This window comes from Anastrepha obliqua, chromosome 3, assembly GCF_027943255.1.
Source record: "Anastrepha obliqua isolate idAnaObli1 chromosome 3, idAnaObli1_1.0, whole genome shotgun sequence".
Lineage (NCBI taxonomy): Eukaryota > Metazoa > Arthropoda > Insecta > Diptera > Tephritidae > Anastrepha > Anastrepha obliqua.
The window spans coordinates 56,182,166-56,200,837 of record NC_072894.1 but is presented as its reverse complement, the minus strand read 5'-3'; the positions used below and the strand labels follow the sequence as shown (position 1 = coordinate 56,200,837).

General features: G+C 38.9%; 1 protein-coding gene across 1 annotated transcript in view; it reads right to left on the bottom strand.

The window, feature by feature from the left end:
• The window catches only part of LOC129241240 (cell adhesion molecule Dscam2-like), a 308,387-nt gene that overhangs the window by 15,113 nt on the left and 274,602 nt on the right, over positions 1 to 18,672 (bottom strand). Inside the window, exons 12-18 of the mRNA XM_054877467.1 lie at positions 16,597 to 16,770; positions 16,144 to 16,294; positions 15,582 to 15,862; positions 10,829 to 11,314; positions 9,366 to 10,682; positions 4,307 to 4,594; positions 3,382 to 3,504 (exon numbers count right to left, since the gene is read on the bottom strand). Of these exons, the coding sequence (XP_054733442.1) occupies positions 3,382 to 3,504; positions 4,307 to 4,594; positions 9,366 to 10,682; positions 10,829 to 11,314; positions 15,582 to 15,862; positions 16,144 to 16,294; positions 16,597 to 16,770 (2,820 nt within the window). The remainder of the gene's footprint in view (positions 1 to 3,381; positions 3,505 to 4,306; positions 4,595 to 9,365; positions 10,683 to 10,828; positions 11,315 to 15,581; positions 15,863 to 16,143; positions 16,295 to 16,596; positions 16,771 to 18,672) is intronic.

Below are 18,672 nucleotides of genomic sequence, written 5' to 3'. Positions count from 1 at the left end.
AGATCACGAGCTTCAAATTCCAAATTCCAAATCAAAAAGTCGTTTATCATGGCGCGATATCGTTCGCCATTCACCGCTACATTGGCGCCAGCCTCGTCTTTGAAGAAATATGGGCCGATGAGTCCTCCAGCTCATAGACTACACCATATAATGGCTGTTTTTGAATGACTCTAGCTTGCTCTTCAGCCCAAGTACGGCAATTTTGCTTATTGACGAAGCTATTAAGCCACAAATTGGCCTCATTGATGAAGAAAATTCGGGTGCCAAAATGCGGATCACCGACGACTGAAGTTATAACACTTGGGTAGATCGGCCGGCTTCAAATTATGGACTAGTTGTATTTTATACACTTTCAAACCAAGACCTTTACGTAAAATCGCTCAAGTCGTCCCATAAGATAGACCAGGTTATTGAGATCGGCGCCGATCCTTCCGTGTCTTCGGCAAAGCCCTGATTCACAGCAGCAATATTATGTTCACTTCGGGCTGCACGTTGTCTAATCGGGCGAGATCATTCACTAATGTAAAATTAATAAGAATTTGCCGATGGTTTGCCGAATAGTGCATTCAATAAGACGAGTACACCATAAGTTGGCCTAAGTGTGCGATAAACACTTTCAACAGAGCGTAGATTTTCGTAAAGCAAGTGTTCGATTTGTAAACGTTGTTGAGGCGTAAGTCTCTCCATGATGAAATGTCAATTCATACTGAAAAAAGCTATGTATTTAGTTTGAGAGTAGTCACGCTTGATCTGTCAAAAAACCCAATTGGAAAAGGTACCTCCAAGCTGATCACCCTTTATTAATGAAGATTACTTGACAAGGAATCATTTTTTTTTAATAAAAAAAATATATTGGGGCAAGTAAAAGTCAAATTATTTAGCTTGGCAAATTTCATGAGTTAATAAATCAACCAACATGGAATTGAGCCTCATTCGAAGCTACTCATTTCGCTTCCCGAAGGTATGAATCTGGCTTACAGTCATGATTTTGAGCGAAGGAGCTGTAGGTGTTATGTATATATCAATAAATGATTCAAAAATACACCTGCGTTTGAACCACCCTATGGCGTTGATATTTTCGATTTATTCAGTATAATGGCAGAAATTATCTACTGTCCACGTAATTGTTAGGATATGCGTACCTTAATCAATGATCAGTAGTAGTATCGACCCAATGATGTATTAGGGCATCTTTCAGGCCGATGGCGTACTAAATCTTTCTCTTCTAACCCTGGAAATATTTGCAGCCGTTGCCTCTCCAGAGGGTACCGAATTAAACAGATCTTTACATAATCCGAGGTTTAGTATTACGGAAGCGAGGGGTTAAAGAAATGTTTGATTTGACTAAAAGGTTAAAATTTGAAATTCCAGGCTAGGGGGTTACTTTTGTGTTTGTGTTTGCCTAAGAGTCCAAATTTCGATGAGGATTGGAGTTCAAAGCAATCATACCACTGTAAGGTTTTACGCAAAGATTCGGCTCGGCATGTGAGTTTATGAGGACTTATTCCATTACTCAGGAACTGTAGCAACCATTTACATAATACTGTTCTCAAGAAGAAGCTCAATGTACGGGAGTCTCAAGAATTGACTCTAATTACGGCTGAGATTCTTTGTTCAAATGAATCAAAGGCGGTCCATTTTTAAGGTGGATGGCACTTATGATGAAGAATAGATCTCATACGAGAAAATAAGATAAAAATTATCGTGATAAAATTGGAGGAAGCCAGGGAGAAGGTATCAGTATCTACTCTGTAGACGGTTATATACTTGATATCACTACGAAGATATGATGGGAACTAAAAAGTATTGTATCCTAATATAGTAATGTGTTCACAGCTTGGGCTATCCAACATGTCTCCAGAATCCTGAAGGAATACCACAAAATCCTTAGTAAATGGTTTTCTACTAACAGGTGTTATTTTGAATGACCCACTATTTTGGTAGATGCCACTTTTGAAGCTGTCATTTTTTGATATTTGACAAGTAGAAACTACGCCATTAATAAAAATGGAGCGATACACGCTTAAAGAACGCACTGAAATTAATAAAATTCACTATAAAAATGGTGAAAATTTGGCAGAGACGGTTCGTAAGATTCGAACATTTTTGGGTCATCGTGAAGCACCTTGTCGGACCGCAATACAGAAATTGGTGAAAAAATTCGAGCTGTTGGCGAAAATATTGCTGTTGTAGTCGAAAGCGTTGAAAAAACCAAGGTTTGTCCATTCCTCGTCGTTTTTTGGGGTTAGGCCTTTCACAAACGTCATCACACCGTATTTTGCATAAAGATTTGGGTCTTAAGGCTTATAAAGTCCAATTAACACAAGAACTCAAGCCGGCTAATCATCAACAACGTCATGTCTTTGCTAATTGGATCGTTGAAATGCATGAAAATAATCCGGAATTCCATCGAAAAATCATTTTGAGTGATGAGGCCCATTTCCACCTCGGTGGATTCGTCAACAAGTAAAAATTGTCGGATATGGGGCTCAGAAAATCCAAAAGTTATTGTTGAAAAGCCACTCTATCCTCAACGTGTGACTGTTTGGTGCGGTTGATGGTCCGACGGAGTCATTGGACCTTACTTTTTCGAAAATGAAGCTGGAGCAACAGTTACGGTGAATGGATTGCGCTATCGAGAGATGGTTAATAATTTTTATGGCCGAAATTGGATGGTATTGATCTGGACAACGTTTATTTTCAACAAGATGGCGCTTCCTGCCACACAAACAGCGAAACCATTTATCTTTTACGGGGATAACAACTCTTATAGGAAAACCCTAGATTAATTTTATAATAAACGAATAATTTTGCGGATGAGTTCCTGACTCTATGCACATAGCTGTTAGATTTAAATGCGTGGTCAATTATGATCGGGTGGAAAATGGACAGTGGTGGACACTGAGCCGAATCTCGGCTATATCTAATGACATAAGATTATTTCCACTGAACGCGCAACTGAAATAAATAGACTGCTTACTGAGCTCTGAATTTAGCTACTCCGTAATTATATATTATACTTTAAGATTTTTATCTGATATCTGGTCATATAGGTGCTATACTTCGCAAAAAAGAACAAAAGTTATGTTCATCCACTACATATTTAGTGAATTTTACGCATTGTCAAATAAAAAGAGCTCAGTGAGCGAAAGATGCCGGCGGAGTTCGACTGTGACGTAATACCTATTCTGCTACTATGTATTACAACTAGTTTTTTTTAAATTAAAAAATAAATTGCATCTTCTATGGATTGCACCATTAAATGTAGACTTACAACCGCAAGTTATTTCCATTCCATTACGTATAGCTATGTAGTTCTGTAAACCACATAGTCCTGAAAACACAAAAACAAAAACAAAAAAGCTAATAGCAATAACTTACCAGGAATTTTGTCATTATTCTGCATCGACACTTTGTGAATGGTCGCATAATACCGTTCCCGTTGTGCTGCCTCCGAGTTCTGACGATTCTCCAGCGATTCCTTTTGTATACGATTTCCTTGTTCTATAGCAAATACAAAATAAAATGTTGGCATCAATATAACTATACACGTATGCATGTATGTGTACATATAAATCCATTGGATATAAATCGAGCAAATACACACGTACATACATATGTAAAGGCGTAGTGAATTGAAAGCGGCGTTTGGACTTCAAAACAAAACAAAGCACAATACACAAACAACAATACAATACCAACAAATATAAATGGAAGAGCATTGCGTTATTTTCTGCACAGCATTCAGCGTCATGCCAATTAAAATTCAATTTGTTGTAACAACGTAAAATTTATTTTCTCAACATATACGCAGTACGGCTGTGTAAGGCCTACAACCAGCTGTGCTCCACTATCCTATGCGTGTACTTCATCCTGTTACTGCTTTGTGTGTAGTGAGTGCACCTTACAGGAATAGAGTCGCGTATTTGTGTGCATACATTTACGTTTGCGTTTACGTTCATTGATTTTTTGTTTGTTTTTGTTTTTGGTTATTCATGTAGTTAGTCGTTTTGTTCGTTCAATCGGTTGTTGAGGTCGCTTTTTTTTGTCATGCCTTCCATACGTGCACAAACAAACAATTGTACTCGTGCAGACGTTAGTAGTTCATTCACACATTTGCTCGCTTTTTTGTTGGTTTGCTTATTGTGTTTATTTTGTTTTGCTTTGCATTTTTTTGCTAGTACCAAAGAATGACCCACTCGGCCATTCACATTCACATAGTGAATCGGTTGGCCTTCTTCCCTTTATGCCCTTATGTGGGCGGCAGTTTTTAACATAAAGTATATGGAATGTAGGAGATACTCACTATGGCGATAGCACATGACTACTAGCGCAATTGTGCAAATCATGCCTGACAACGTGGCAATGCTCGGTATCAATAGATTCACGTTTCCATAGAAAACATTGGCGCCACGTTGACCGCGCTGCACAATATCCGGCGGTGGCTGCTCTCCATCCTTGGTGAGCGTGACAAATGTGAATTCGGCCTGAGAAACACCGGCCACATTATGCGCCTCCATGCGCAGCTGGTACAGAGTTGATGGCTGTAGGCCGGAAATAGTGAAACGACGTTGCGGTTTTAAGGCGTTCGATACTGTGGAGAAAACGAAAGCAAAGCGAAGACAAAAACAATATTTAACATTAAAAGCGTTACTAGTAAGTTGGTATACAATTGCATTAGGGATGTTATTATTATGTTCATGGACATTTTTTTGATTCCGAGTATATCCGTTTGCCATTATTGAAAAAAAATTGAATTAATGAAAATATTTGGTGAAGTATATTATATATTAGGGCTGACATCGTTGATTGTTAAATTTTACTTGAAAGTAATGCTCCACAAAAACGGTTTTAAAATATTAACCCATTTTTTGGGGAAGCCTTCAAAACTAAACTTCGGGAATTAAATAAATTCCATCGCTACTTGAGATAATTAATTTCAATATTCCTCAGCGAAGCATACAAAATCATGATTTTTTCTGGTAAGAGATGGTTAGAACTAATTATGCTCCGATTTCTAGAATTTTCAGAGAATTTAATTCGCTTTCAATCATATTGGCTTAGATTTTTCGACTCCAAACGGTTACTAAATGAATTGTGGAACTAAATTCTAAGTATTATCTAATATCCTTTCTCTGTAAATTATGTTACCATTTCTTTCATTCACTATCTACAATGGAACTAGTAAATTATAAGTTTCATATATTTTTGTTTGAATTATTTAGCTTAACAGGTGTTATTTAAATGTATAAAATGCTAGCGAGAGATGATTAACGATTTTTTATGGCCGGAATTGGATGGTATTGATCTGGACAACGTTTATTTTCAACAAGACGGCGCTACGTGCCACACAAGCAACGAAATCATTGATCTTTTACGGGAAAAGCTTCCGGACTGTGTTATCTCTCGAAGAGATGATCACAATTGGCCACCGAAATCTTGTGATTAAACACCTTGTGACTTTTTTCTTTGGGGTCACGTGAAAGGGAAGGTCTACGCCAATAGCCCAGGGTCGACTCAAGACCTCAAAGATGGAATTCGTGAGGCTATCGAGGGCATAGGGCAGCCACTTTGCAATTCGGTTATGGAAAATTTCATGAAAAGGATATTGTCCTGTAAGCGTCGTAGTGGTGGTCATTTGCCTGATGTTATTTTCCACTATTAACGGCATATCTTCCTCTTTATAATGAAATAAACATCCGATCATTTCTATTAAATAAAAAATAGTTTAAAAAAACTAAAAAAAAACGCTTTTATTGCTAATCGAACTAAAAAGTAGAAAATAAATTTTAATGACAAAGAGACCTATAATGAAGTAATAGCAAATCGAACGATCAGTCATAGTCAACTACCTCAGAACAGAATTATAACAAAAATTAAAATACAAATAGAGTAATTCAAATTAGAGTTAAAAGCGTGGGATGCTTGATATAGTAAAAATTACAATCATTCTATTGGCAACTACCTATGTACAGAGGGTTATGAAAGTGAAGCAAAATGCATCCCACGCTTTTAACTCTAATTTGAATTATTCTATTTGTATCTTAATTTTTGTTATAATTCTGTTCTGAGGTAGTTGACTATGACTGATCGTTCGATTTGCTATTACTTCATTATAGGTCTCTTTGTCATTAAAATTTATTTTCTACTTTTTAGTTCGATTAGCAATAAAAGCGTGTTTTTTAGTTTTTTTAAACTATTTTTTATTTTCTACTTTTTAGTTCGATTAACAAAAAAGCGTGTTTTTTAGTTTCTTGAAACTATTTTTTTTTTATTATGAATGAAAATTATTGTTATCATTGCAGTCAGTGAATAAATGATTCGATATATTTGTGTTATATTTAATTCCTTTCTTATCGACAGTGAGTCTAAAGCTATGCAGTTATCGGCGGTGATAAAGAAGTAATCGGGATGAAGAACTTATTTCGTGGAGGGAGCCTGAGAAACTGATTTACAAGAATAAATAAAGATTTTTCAATTTACAACCAAATTCATCTTACTTTTTGCCCGCAGTAAAAAAAAGAAAATATTAATCCTGGCAATCCTAATAAGGATAATGGAAAGCTTTTATCAAATTATTGCATTGTCATCGGTCCTTGATAGGTATGCAAAATTTCAAGTCGATCAGATTTTTAGAAGCCAGTGAAAATTAAGCTCAAAGATTCCGTTACATACATACATACATACAACCCGACCTAATAAAAGTGTGTTAAAAATAGCAAATTTCTTTGAATATCAAAATAACGTTTCTTATTGAAAAATCCTTTAGATGTGTCCTTCTACACACGCAATTTACATCAATAACACATAAGCTAAACTTTTTCTTTGCCTAAATCTGATTTTATTGAAATTTTTAATCGAATTGCTTAATCTAATTTGAAATTAATTTGAAATTCTTAATTTCTATATCTTATATTTTTTCTAGACTTATTTATTATATTTAATATTTATTTATTACATTTAATAGTTCATTTCCGCTGAGCCTTAATGGAAAAGCACGAATTTAAATTCTCGAATTCCTATACCACTGTTATAATTTGTCGGAAAGAGGAGGCTCTCAGTATGGGATTAACTCATCTTTTTTAACCCAACAGAAAATGCTAACATTGAGAGTCTCATTAGAAATGTCAACATATTTATTGCAAAACTCAGTCTAAGTCCTAACTATGCAAGCAAAATAGTTCACATTAATTTTGTGTTGTGTGGTAAAACTTTCATAAAGAAAACAATTTTTGTAGTGTTAATATATATTTTCTGTAATAAGTGAAGTAAATACTCCCATTATCTATATACGACTATAAAAAATGGTAACAGAGTAAATAAATAACATGAAACTAGCCAGCTGTCGCCAAGCCTGAAATGTTATTAAAAATCAATAGTTTGAGTTAACTTTATTCCGGTGACCCTGGTGCTTCGCCCATAGAAAGTGGCCGGTCATCAGTCGAACCAGCTGCCTACAATCCCTTCTGTTTAATGACAGGTGGATTTGCGACATTCGGTCGGATATGACAAGTAACATTAGTTTTGTCCATCTGCAGCCTCTCTCAGCCTACGAGGCTTGCTTGTGGATTAAAGTAACGCGTTTGTTAACCGTGGCTTTGGTGGCTGCAAAAGGGAGTGGCAAAACGGGCTCCGGGCAAAAAAGTTGACCTCAGAGCCCATCCTAGATAAAGAGTCAGAGATATCGGTACCCGCGTTACCCACGTTTCCTGGGACCCATGTTAGCATCAGGCTATTTGGTCTACCGACATATTTCAGCCTGGATTTACAGTACTCAAGTACCCTTGAAGTGTTTGGAGGGCTATCTAAAGTCATGAGGGCAACTTTGCTGTCGCTACAGACACATAAAGATCTGCCTATTTATCTGTTTTCCACAACAAAGCTCAAAGCTCTTTGAACAGTATACACAGTATACACAGATGCGTGCATTCCAAGAGCAAAATGTAGTTTTGTCCTGCTGGATTCCATTTAGATACCAGAATCGGAAACGTGCTCGGTCCTGGGGCCATCCGGGTAAATGCGAAAACAATGTTTGCTGGGCTCTTGATGGCATGGAGTGAAGGAGCATGCCGACTCTGTTGTTCAATGCCGGACAGGGGCCGTACCAATTCCCATTGTCTTTCATCCTGCAGATGGCCTTCAAGGCCTTTCTTTGGGTGAAAAGATCAAGTGGTGGTAGTCTAACCAGAGCATCTAACGCTGGGCCTCAAATTGACTGAAAAGCTCCGTTACAACAGATTGCTGCAGTGCGTTGTAGTTTCAATAAGGTCCTCCTGACTCCAATGAGAGAGAGTCCACTCATCCGGACCACTGATGCATAGGTGATAATAGGTCTATCATTAGGACTTTGCTAGAAGAAAGACCCACGTTTTCGCTGCCAGTGCTTTGCATGTCTTTGTTCCAACGTGTGACTTACAAAGGCGTTTACTCCAAGATATTTGATTTCTTTGGATAGCTCGATTGTGACTCCTTTTAGCTTAGGCAGAACGAGTCCATCAATCTTCCTTTTTCTGGTGAAGAGGGCAATACCAGTCTTGGTAGGTTTTGCCGACAGCCCTTTCGTACAGCACCAAGTCTCGATCTTATCCAGAATTTTCTGCACTTTTCTACAGACGTTCATAAGCGAAGGGCCTGTTACCAAACCGGCAACGTCGCCCGCATATGTTTGTGCGTAGACTCCTGCATCATATAAGGTGGTAAGTAGAGGACCGAGAATTTTTTCATCATCGAGTTATCACCTAAAATATTAATTGCCGTTCCGGGCGAAACATCTCCGTAAACAACATCCAACTTTTGTTTTATCTCCTCGCATTTTTTCACATCCAAAAACAAAAGGCTAATTACCGAACGCTACTGCTCTTTTTCCATCTTAGCGAAAATCACGAAGCACGCCTTTCTCAAATAGCTACCAAATCTAAGTAACCTATCAATCAGTCTGAAATTTGTTTTGCAGTCATTTGATATATGGCAGCACACGATGTTAACCCTAACTTCCCTCAGAAACGCCCTCTCAAACATGGGTACTTATTTAACCGCCCTCGTAAATCCATTAGATTCGATTAATTTGAAAGGAAGAGAAAATTATTAGATTAAGTGTAAGCCGTATCTAAGTTATTATGGTGATATCATCGTCTTGATTATTTGTTTTAGTACCCACATACTGGCACTCAATTTGCTTTGACACCCTCAAATAATGTCGTCGGATTTCCTACGTGACATTTGGAGAGAGTTTCCTATGAGAGTTGCATTCGCCTACATGAGACCACTCTATCTGATTTATGATTGAGGAAACCTTTCTTTAGTTACACCTACTTTCCAACACATTCTTCTTACCAATGCAATTATAATTTTGTTGACTTACTTACCCAGTATCCAATCGCGCTCTACTTCATCTGTCACCGGCCTATATTGTAGCACGAAGTAAAGCAAAGGGCAACCATTGTCCGGCCATGTATGCAATCGCACCAATACCGAGGTAGAGTTGGGCGCAATCAGGCTGGTAGTTGATGGCATTCCGGGAGACTGGCCTTGCGTGCGCACATGCAGAGTGATGCTGGCCGGAGAAGTTCCCACCTTATTGTGAGCCGTCAAATGGATTTGATAAGTGCTACCACACACCAAACCCTTCAGTTCGTGACTAGATGCGTGACGTGATAAAAGCATCTCATCCATATTACTGTTAGCACGACGATAGAAGAGCGTATAGCCTGTGATGGGTGCATTGCCAGTGAATCCGCACTTCCAGTGCATTAGAATACTGCTCGATGTTGCACTAGTCACATACAAAACCGGCGCCGATGGTGGCACTTGCACTAGCAATACGTGCGTGAGACGATCTGTGCCAATGCCGTTGTCCACCTGGCAGCTGTAGTTACCGCTATCCGAAATCAGCAAACTTGATATAATCAAGTCACCTGAATCAAGTAACTGTGAGTTGTGCAGACCACCTTGTCGCAGCGGCAAGTCTGCCTTATACCATTCACGTTTCGGCTTACCAACCGCCGTGCATGGCAACGTAACGGTTGAACGCCATGGACGCACAATAGGACCGCCGAAGGAAACAATGCGTGCAGGCACACGATTTGTTGTAATTTGAGATGCAACACGCGAGCTTTTGCCTTCACCAACACGCGTAGAAGCCGTCACCCAATATTGATATTCCATGTGTGGGTGCAAATTTTTCGCCTCATAATGCGCCTGCTGTGATGGCAGACTACGCTTCTCATTGTTCAACTCCTCTCGACCATTTACAACGCGCGTGTAAAGGTTGTATTTTGTAATGACCCCATTTGGTTCTGTAGGTGGCAGCCACGAAACATATAAAGATTGTGGTGAGCTAACGACTACTTTCATGTCTGCCGGTGCTTCGGGCGCATCCTCCTCGGTATGACAGTAAAGGGGGTTGGACAGCGCGCCGTCACCCATACGTGTGTGTGCTAGTACTTGAATGCTGTAGTTAGTGTACTTGCGTAATCCTGTCAGCACTGTGGTTAATGCGGTTGTCTTCCGTGATTCAACCTCGTCTTTATTAAGCGAAAAGTCATCAAGAATGGGTTCGAAAATTAGTTTGTAACCCTGTAGTAGACCGTTGGTGTGGTATATCGGTGGCGGTTGCCAGGAAACTTGCAGAGACTGTGAGGTCAGCGCAGCGCAGCGAATATCCTCTGGCGGTCGGCTTGGTACTGTCACGAAAGAATTGAAAATAAATTGATTTAGTCCAAGAAACAAAAACGAAAAAATAAAATCAAAATAGAATAAAACATAATAAGAGAATATTAAATGCTAAGTCTAATAAATAATTTTTCGAATTTCATTGCCGCCAACTCACCATCCTCCATTGTTTGCGCCGATACTGGTTCGGAGAGGGGTCCCGGTCCCACCTGATTGAAGGCTTGCACGACCACATTGTAACGTGCAAATTTTTGTAGACCACTTAACAAGAGTTCGCCAGTGCCACCATCGCCATCGCCAGATACTGAGGTAAAATTGTATGCAGAGTTGCCCGAACTGGCCAATTTGTAACCAACATTGTAGCCTTGTATATCGCCATGACGTAGCTCAGCAAGCGGCGCCAACCAACTGACGAGCAACTCAGTGGAAGACAATGGACGTACTGAGAGATTGAGCGGTGGTCCGGCTGGGCGCTGCGGTTCGGTGCGCACCACTAACTCTTGACTGGGTGCACTGCGGCCAGCAGTGCCCTCGGCTATCACGCGAAAGGAATAACGTGTTGCTGGCTTCAGATTTTCGACTAACGCAGTGAATGAGGGCGGATCCTTGGCTTCAACATGTTGCCACTGCTCGATAAAGAGCGCTTTATAAACGCAAGTAGAAAGAAAGTTAATTATCAAGGGAGTAAAACCAATTGGAATTTATGATTGCATAAAATATGTTAAAAATATTACAATATTACAATATGCAATCAAGCTCTCAGAGCTTTTGACGCGACATTAAATACATAAGTACTTCTACTCAAATATGAACGAGACGGTATCAATAAAACGGTCCGCGGATGACATATGGCAAAAATAATTTTTTTGTTTTTTGGTAGGACTGTTATAAGCTTACATGGCAAATTTCAGCGTGATATGTCACATAGTTTGTTTTCTGTGCTACTGTAAACAAGTCAAGCACGTGTCCCGGGACCCATGTTAGCATCAGGCTATTATGTCTGCCGACATAGTTCAGCCTGGATTTACAGGACTTCACTACCCCTGATGTGGTTTGAGGGCTGTCTAAGGCCATAAGCGCTGCTTGGCTGTCGCTGCAGACACATATAGATCTGCCTCTCCATCGTTTTTCCACAACAAAGTTCATCGCTTCTTGAACTGCATACACCTCCGCTTGAAACACAGATGCATGCATTCCAAGAGCAAAGTGCGGTTTTGTCCCGCTGGATTCCACGTAGACCCCAGAGCCGGAGCCATGCTCGGTCCTGGAGCCATCCGTAAAAATGCGAAAACAGTGTTTGCCGGGCTCATTTTCTGAGTCTCCCCACAACTGAGCCTCTGGTAGCACTACACTGTATCTCTTTTCAAGTACGACTCTTGATGGCATTGAGTCAAGGGGCAAGGAGAGAATCGTTGGATCGATGTCCATGCCTTCTCTGTGTTCCAATGCCGCACAAGGGCCGTACCAGTTCCCACTTTGTTTCAGTCTGCAGATGGCCTTCAGGGCCTCTCCTCGGACGAAAGCATCAAGTGGTGGTAAACCAATCAGAGCATCTAGTGCCGGGCCTGAAGTAGTCGGAAAAGCTCCGGTGCAACAGATGGCCAGAGTGCGTTGTAGTCTCGATAAGGTCCTCCTGACTCCCACTAGGGATAGTCTACTCATCCAGACCACTGATGCATAGGTGATAATGGGTCTTATCATAGCTGTGTAGATCCATAGGACCTTGCTAGGAGAGAGACCCCACGTTTTCCCAAAGACACCTTGCACTGCCAGAAAGCTGTCAGCGCTTTGGATGCCTTTGTCTAAACGTGTGATTTCCATAGGAGCTTACTATCGAGGATTACTCCTAGATATTTAATTTCCTTTGATAGCTGGATTGTGACTCCTTTTAGCTTTGGCAGAACGATTCCGTCAAGCTTCCTCCTTCTGGTAAAGAGGACAATACCAGTCTTGGCGGGATTTGCCGACAGCCCGTTCGCACAGCACCAAGTGTCAATCCGATCCGGAGTTTTCTGCACTTTCCTGCAGATGTTCATAAGCGAAGAGCCTGTTACCAAACAAGCAACGTCGTCCGCATATGCTTGGGCGTAGACTCCCGAATCGTTTAAGGTGGTGAGTAGAGGATCGATTACCATGCACCAGAGTAACGGAGACAGCACACCGCCTTGGGGGCAGCCTCTGTTAACCCCAGATGACACCAGCAGATCTTCCTCTGCTCGCACCGAAACGATTCTTTGGGCCAGCATCGAACGAATCCAATTTACTAGCACCCGGTCGACGCCGTGCCTACTAGCAGAGTTACACATACTATCAAAAGTGGCATTATCAAACGCCCCCTCTATGTCTAAAAAGATACCCATAGCGTAGTCCCTCCTGTCGATGGCCAGCTCTATCCTAGCAACGAGGTTTTGCAGTGCCGACTCGCAGGATTTTCCATATTTGAGTAGAAGGTATATATTCTCGCGTTGCCTTCATGTAACAAAATACCCTTCATATTCCACAAATCTGGCCTCTTCAGTAATTTATCTGCTTTATTTTGATCAGTTAATAAAAGCGGAGGTACAAATTGAGTGTTTGGTTCAATAGAAGTAGTTCATAGTAGATGAATCCTTTCCAATCCCACCAAATATACGTGAAAATTTTTTGTAACCATTAATTCAGGCTAGGCGACTATTTAAGCCGTCTCACTGCTGTGCCTCTCAGATGTTTTTTTGCTATTGTGCGCCATTTAGAGATTCTTCTTGTGGCAAAACTTATCTAAATGACCACAAATAGTTTCATGGCGAATCTGTAATGAAAGAAGTGCACACATGCAGGTCGGACTCCACGATATCCATGACTTTATCAACTTTTTCGACGATTGGCCTACCAAAGCATACCTCAATTTCGATTTTCAAATTCGAGTTGAATCCAGTATTGTATTTGCCTGCTCCAAATTTTCAGTCGAATCGTAATTTTATTGGCTTCAACAAACATAAAACTGTCAAAGTCATTTTTTGAAGCGTCACCTGGCCCTCAACTCGACGTGTAGGATGGACGAATCGACTGATTCTATAAAACAAAAAATAAGTGGTGCTTACACTTCTGTTAGGTGTTTGGCCGAACTCCTCCTCCTGCTTGTGGTATGCGTCTTGATGTTGTTCCGCAAATGGAGGGACCTACAGTTTCAAGCCGACTCCGAAAGGCAAATGGGTATTTTATGAGGAGCTTTTTCATGGCAGAAATACACTCGGAGGTTTGCCATTGCCCGCCGAGGGTCGACCGCTATTAGGACAACCTTTTTCAATTATTTGATGTTTATATATGGAAATTCGAACCTATGCACTCCACTATGCACAAATGGTTGTCACGCGCCAACCCATTCGGCCACAGCGGCCTACATCGTGAAATATGGCTCCTTAAAGACATCTAGAGGGAAATGGTCAGAATTTTTTACTTTACGTAATATCAGTGGTCTGGGATATACTTATTAGATTCAGAAATTCAATTCTGAAGATACTAAATAGTCAAAAATATACTTATGCTGACATAATAAAATTATGTTGTGATTATGAAAACTTGATGACCTTTTTTGCAAAATTTACGTACGAAATGGACAAAATATCAGTTAAATATTCAGAATATGGCACAGCGCATTTTCTGACGCCACACGTAAATTGATACCGAGACTTGCATTGCAGAACGGCTGCACGTTTTCATGGATCTGGCATTAACACGTTCCCGCCGGCGACCGAATTTGTTGTTCTCGGCATCTGGCGGCTCTGTAACTCGAAGATTGTTTCATCGGACGGCGCGGTTGTAACCGTAATTGCATATCGCTCAGTGAGAGCTGGCGATTATGCCTGCGTTAGATGTAAAGTATTTCTCTCTGTTTTGCTCAGAAAACCGTTACCAGCATTCTCTGGAAACCGGCCGATGAGACAATTGTGTATGTACCTCCAATGGTACAAGCCGTCAAATGGGACAGGCAGTGGTACATTACTAGTTGTACATGCTGGCGGGAACGTGTTAAACTCTCTAAAGTGATGGGTAAACCATTTACCAGAGGCGGAGGTTCGGGTCATCTCAATATACTATTTATAAACCTATAGAAGGCTACAGCGGTACATATCTGTGGTCGTATGAAATAGTATCTTAAGTCGAAAAGAAACTTAACACTACATACAAAGTCAACATATTAACGCGAATTTATTCAAAGAGGCCAATGAGGCGTTAATCGGGATTAACGACTTAGTTCGGAACTACCAACTAATGAGGATTACAAATAGACGTAATTGTCATAATTTAAGCGGATTAGAGACATTTTTGATGGCAGTATTGCCGAAAAATTACAGTTAACATCTACAAGTATTGTGAATGAAAAAATAGTGAAACTTTTAAAGAGAAGAAGAATAGTTTGCACCAACACTTTCGAAATTACGTGAAATGTTTTTGATATTTCAAAGCTGTTTGAGAAATTGCAATTAAATTTTATTTTTAAATAAATAAATATTTTTTAGTATCAGGGCTTCTATTATCCGTATTTGTTGCTTGCGGTCCTACTTTTACTGACAAAACCATCCAATAAACAAATCAGTTTATCAATAATCCGCCTAACAACCGTCTGCCACAGTTCAAATTTTAATCAGAAATAGCTGCGTCGGTAATATCGCTTAACGCCGTCGTCTGGCTAGGTTATAACAAAATATCCTGAGAACACCAAAATTAAAATTCTGTGATTTTTGCAAGCTTAAAAAAAGCTCTTTTTATAGGATATTTTTGGGATAATTGCATTATCACATATATTTCTCAAGTCTTAATATATTATTTCAGTGTAATTGCTTTTGCAGCCTTAAATCTCACTTAATATTTCTTGATCTTTTTCATTACTTTTCACTCCTTCAATAATAATAACATTTGGTGTCACTTACAGTCCATTTCCTTAAATTCAACAATATATTTCGAGATATCCGCCGTGTTCATTGTTTTCGGTTGCCATTTCAAATTCACTGAACGGCTGGAAATCATAGCAGCCTCCAAAACGGTTGGTGGTTGAGGTGGTTCCTGTACCTGCAGCTGCACCAATTGCTGATCATTGCCATAGAGATTGCTGGCACGACAAAAATATGGCCCACTATCGCTGGCATCCACCATGTGGATTTGCAGTTCAGCAGAAACACCATCAGGCGTAGCTTCCTGCTTCACCGAAATTCTGGAATGGCACGAATGGGAAATATAGCAAAAATAAAAAAAAAAAAATAAAAAAATGAGCTCATCATTTCGATTAAAAAGGTTCCTGTGGGAAATATGCGGGATACTAAATAAGTGCTGGTAAAATTAATGGCTGCAGGAGAGGGAAAGATTAACGAACGAAACAAGGAAGATAGGAGAGATGGAGGAACAGTGTTTGTAGATGAAAGAAGTGTTTAAGAGTGATGAGTTCATTTTGAGATAGCTATGGTTGGTTGTTCTGGTGTGTTCCTCATGACCTACTTGTAATTTGTTGATGGATTCAGCGTATTTTTGCCCGAACGCATCCAAACGATATTTATCGGCTTGTCACCGCTGACTGAGCATTGCAAAATTGCTGTATCACCTTTCTTCACCGTTACCGAGCGTGAAGTGGATGAAAAGTAAGGCGAAGCTGTATGTCATTAAATATGCAAAGAAACACGTGAAAAATAAATAAGTTAATATTCTCATGAGAAATATTTCATATATGTAAATGCAATACAACAACAAATAACACCTCCTTGGGGTATTTAATTAATGAGTGAAGCTACTTCGTGCGCTCAAATTGAAATGCAGTTCACCATCATTTGAATACCATTCTCGCAATTTTCTTATTTTGGCTATAAAGCCGTGTAGGCTAAATATTTCTACATATTTTCATATAAGAGTATATATCAACATTATCGGTTGGGTTAATGCACTTTCTGGACTTACAATTCACTTTAAGCTGTATAACTTTCCCCATGCCAGTACCGATGCCATTATTCGCTTGGCATAGATAAAAACCTTCTCGATCCTCTTTAACATGTTGCAGTAGCAGCGAGCCGTTGGTCAGCAGTTTGGTAAATGGTCGTTCACGCACTTCCTCATATTCACCGGATTTGCTGCCTATGCAAGAAGAGTACAATATTTGTTTCACCAAAGTTTTATAATTGCGATGTATGAAAATCGAGTATTTAAAATCTTAGTATTTAAAAATCAAAAAGCAAAAATCGAGTCAAATTGAACTTTTTAATTTCAAATATTTAAAAATCAAAAAGCAAAAATCGAGTCAAATTGAACTTTTGTCTGTCTGGCCTCGATGAACTCAAAAACTACTGGACCGATTATTAAAAAAATTGGTATACCTATAAATGTATTTTTCCACAGAGAAGGTTTGTAGAATATGCTCATTGCTGCCACTCGCCACCACGTGGCGCTGCAGAGAAGAAACGTCTGCCCCGTTCAACCGATTTTTTCATAATAAACAAAATCAGTAGAATGGTTTAGAATTGAATGAATTAAATATTTGTGTACTAATTTTTCTTTAAATTTATTTTTCTTAAATTTACTTTAGTGGTTGGCGTAGCAACGCGCGCCAGGTACAGAATAAAATGATCCTATATACTTGAAAACAGGCGGTTTCCACCCATTTTTAATGAAAAAAATTTAGGCAACTCTATTTTTTGTCCCTGAATTTAGCAAATTAAATTTTCTAAATGATGTAAGTTGGCATTTTTCACATTATTAAAAACAATCATTAAAATACAAGAGATTATTTCTCTATTTTTCTCATCTCCCATACTTTACCGGGAAAGTCATCTTAGACACGTAAGGTAATTATTATTTCCCTAATTATTTTATATTATTTCCAATTAATTTGGTTATAAGATACGATGTCCAAAATTTAACTTTTTTCGGGGTATTCGAAATAAGGAATAAGACAAGGATTGTTGACCTTTAGTGAAAAACTGTAAATTCATAAATTTATCAGGCAGCCCTTTTTGATTGTAAGGCTTGGTGCAAATTTGATTGATGAATTTTATTAATTGGCGCACTCTTCAACGAAAACTAGAACAAAAACATCGGATCCTTGAACTAACAAAAAAGTGACCGAATATGCAAAAAAAATATTTTTTTTTAAATATTCTCGAAAATCCTATGTGTCAAAAACGATTAAGTTTTGGATATCATAGACACCAAATCCATTTACGTTTTTAAGTATCTAGGACCAGTACCCTGGGGACAGAATAAATTTATTATTTTTAAATTTTTCTACTTATGAATCTTTCACGATTTAAAAATTGTAGACCGATATATGTATTTAACAATTATTATAAACAATCACATTTTGATTTTTAATAACCTAATTTTTAAAATAATGAAAATTTCTGATAAAAACAAAAATCATAAAATAGTACTTATTTTTTTATTAAAAATAACAACTTTCAAATAATCACTGCTTCAGAGCATAGAAATAATACTCAAAAAACTAGTTTTATTTTTGATAGAAAAACTATAACTCCTCTATATATGTACCTATGACCTTTTCTGAAAATTCAATAAAATTCAGAAATTAATTTTTATTATTGATCTTTGCAGACCGAATAAACAGTTTTGCTCCGTAAAAACAGAGGTTGTCAGACCAGTAACCGACTCTCAGCGAACATGAAGGAATCAACAGATTTGCTAATGTAACAGGGGATGTGACAGTAGTTTGTTTACCAGAAAACAGAGATTTTGTTGGTGATATTCGAAAAAATGAAAACAGTCTACGCTTACGTTACTTCGTTGCATCTGAACAAGGGGTGATTGGACGAGTGCGGAATCAGCGGGCAAAAATCTGCTGTCGAGTCCTCTATGACGTAGCAAGTGAAATTACTCTTACAATTTTGCTTCGGATGGCAAATCTTTCAATCTATCCTTGTACATAGAGACATATTTGTGTCATGAACACCATTTCGCTCCTTTTGGGTATGAGGGATATAAATAGGTAACAATCATATGTAAGAATCGGTTTAAATTTTAACA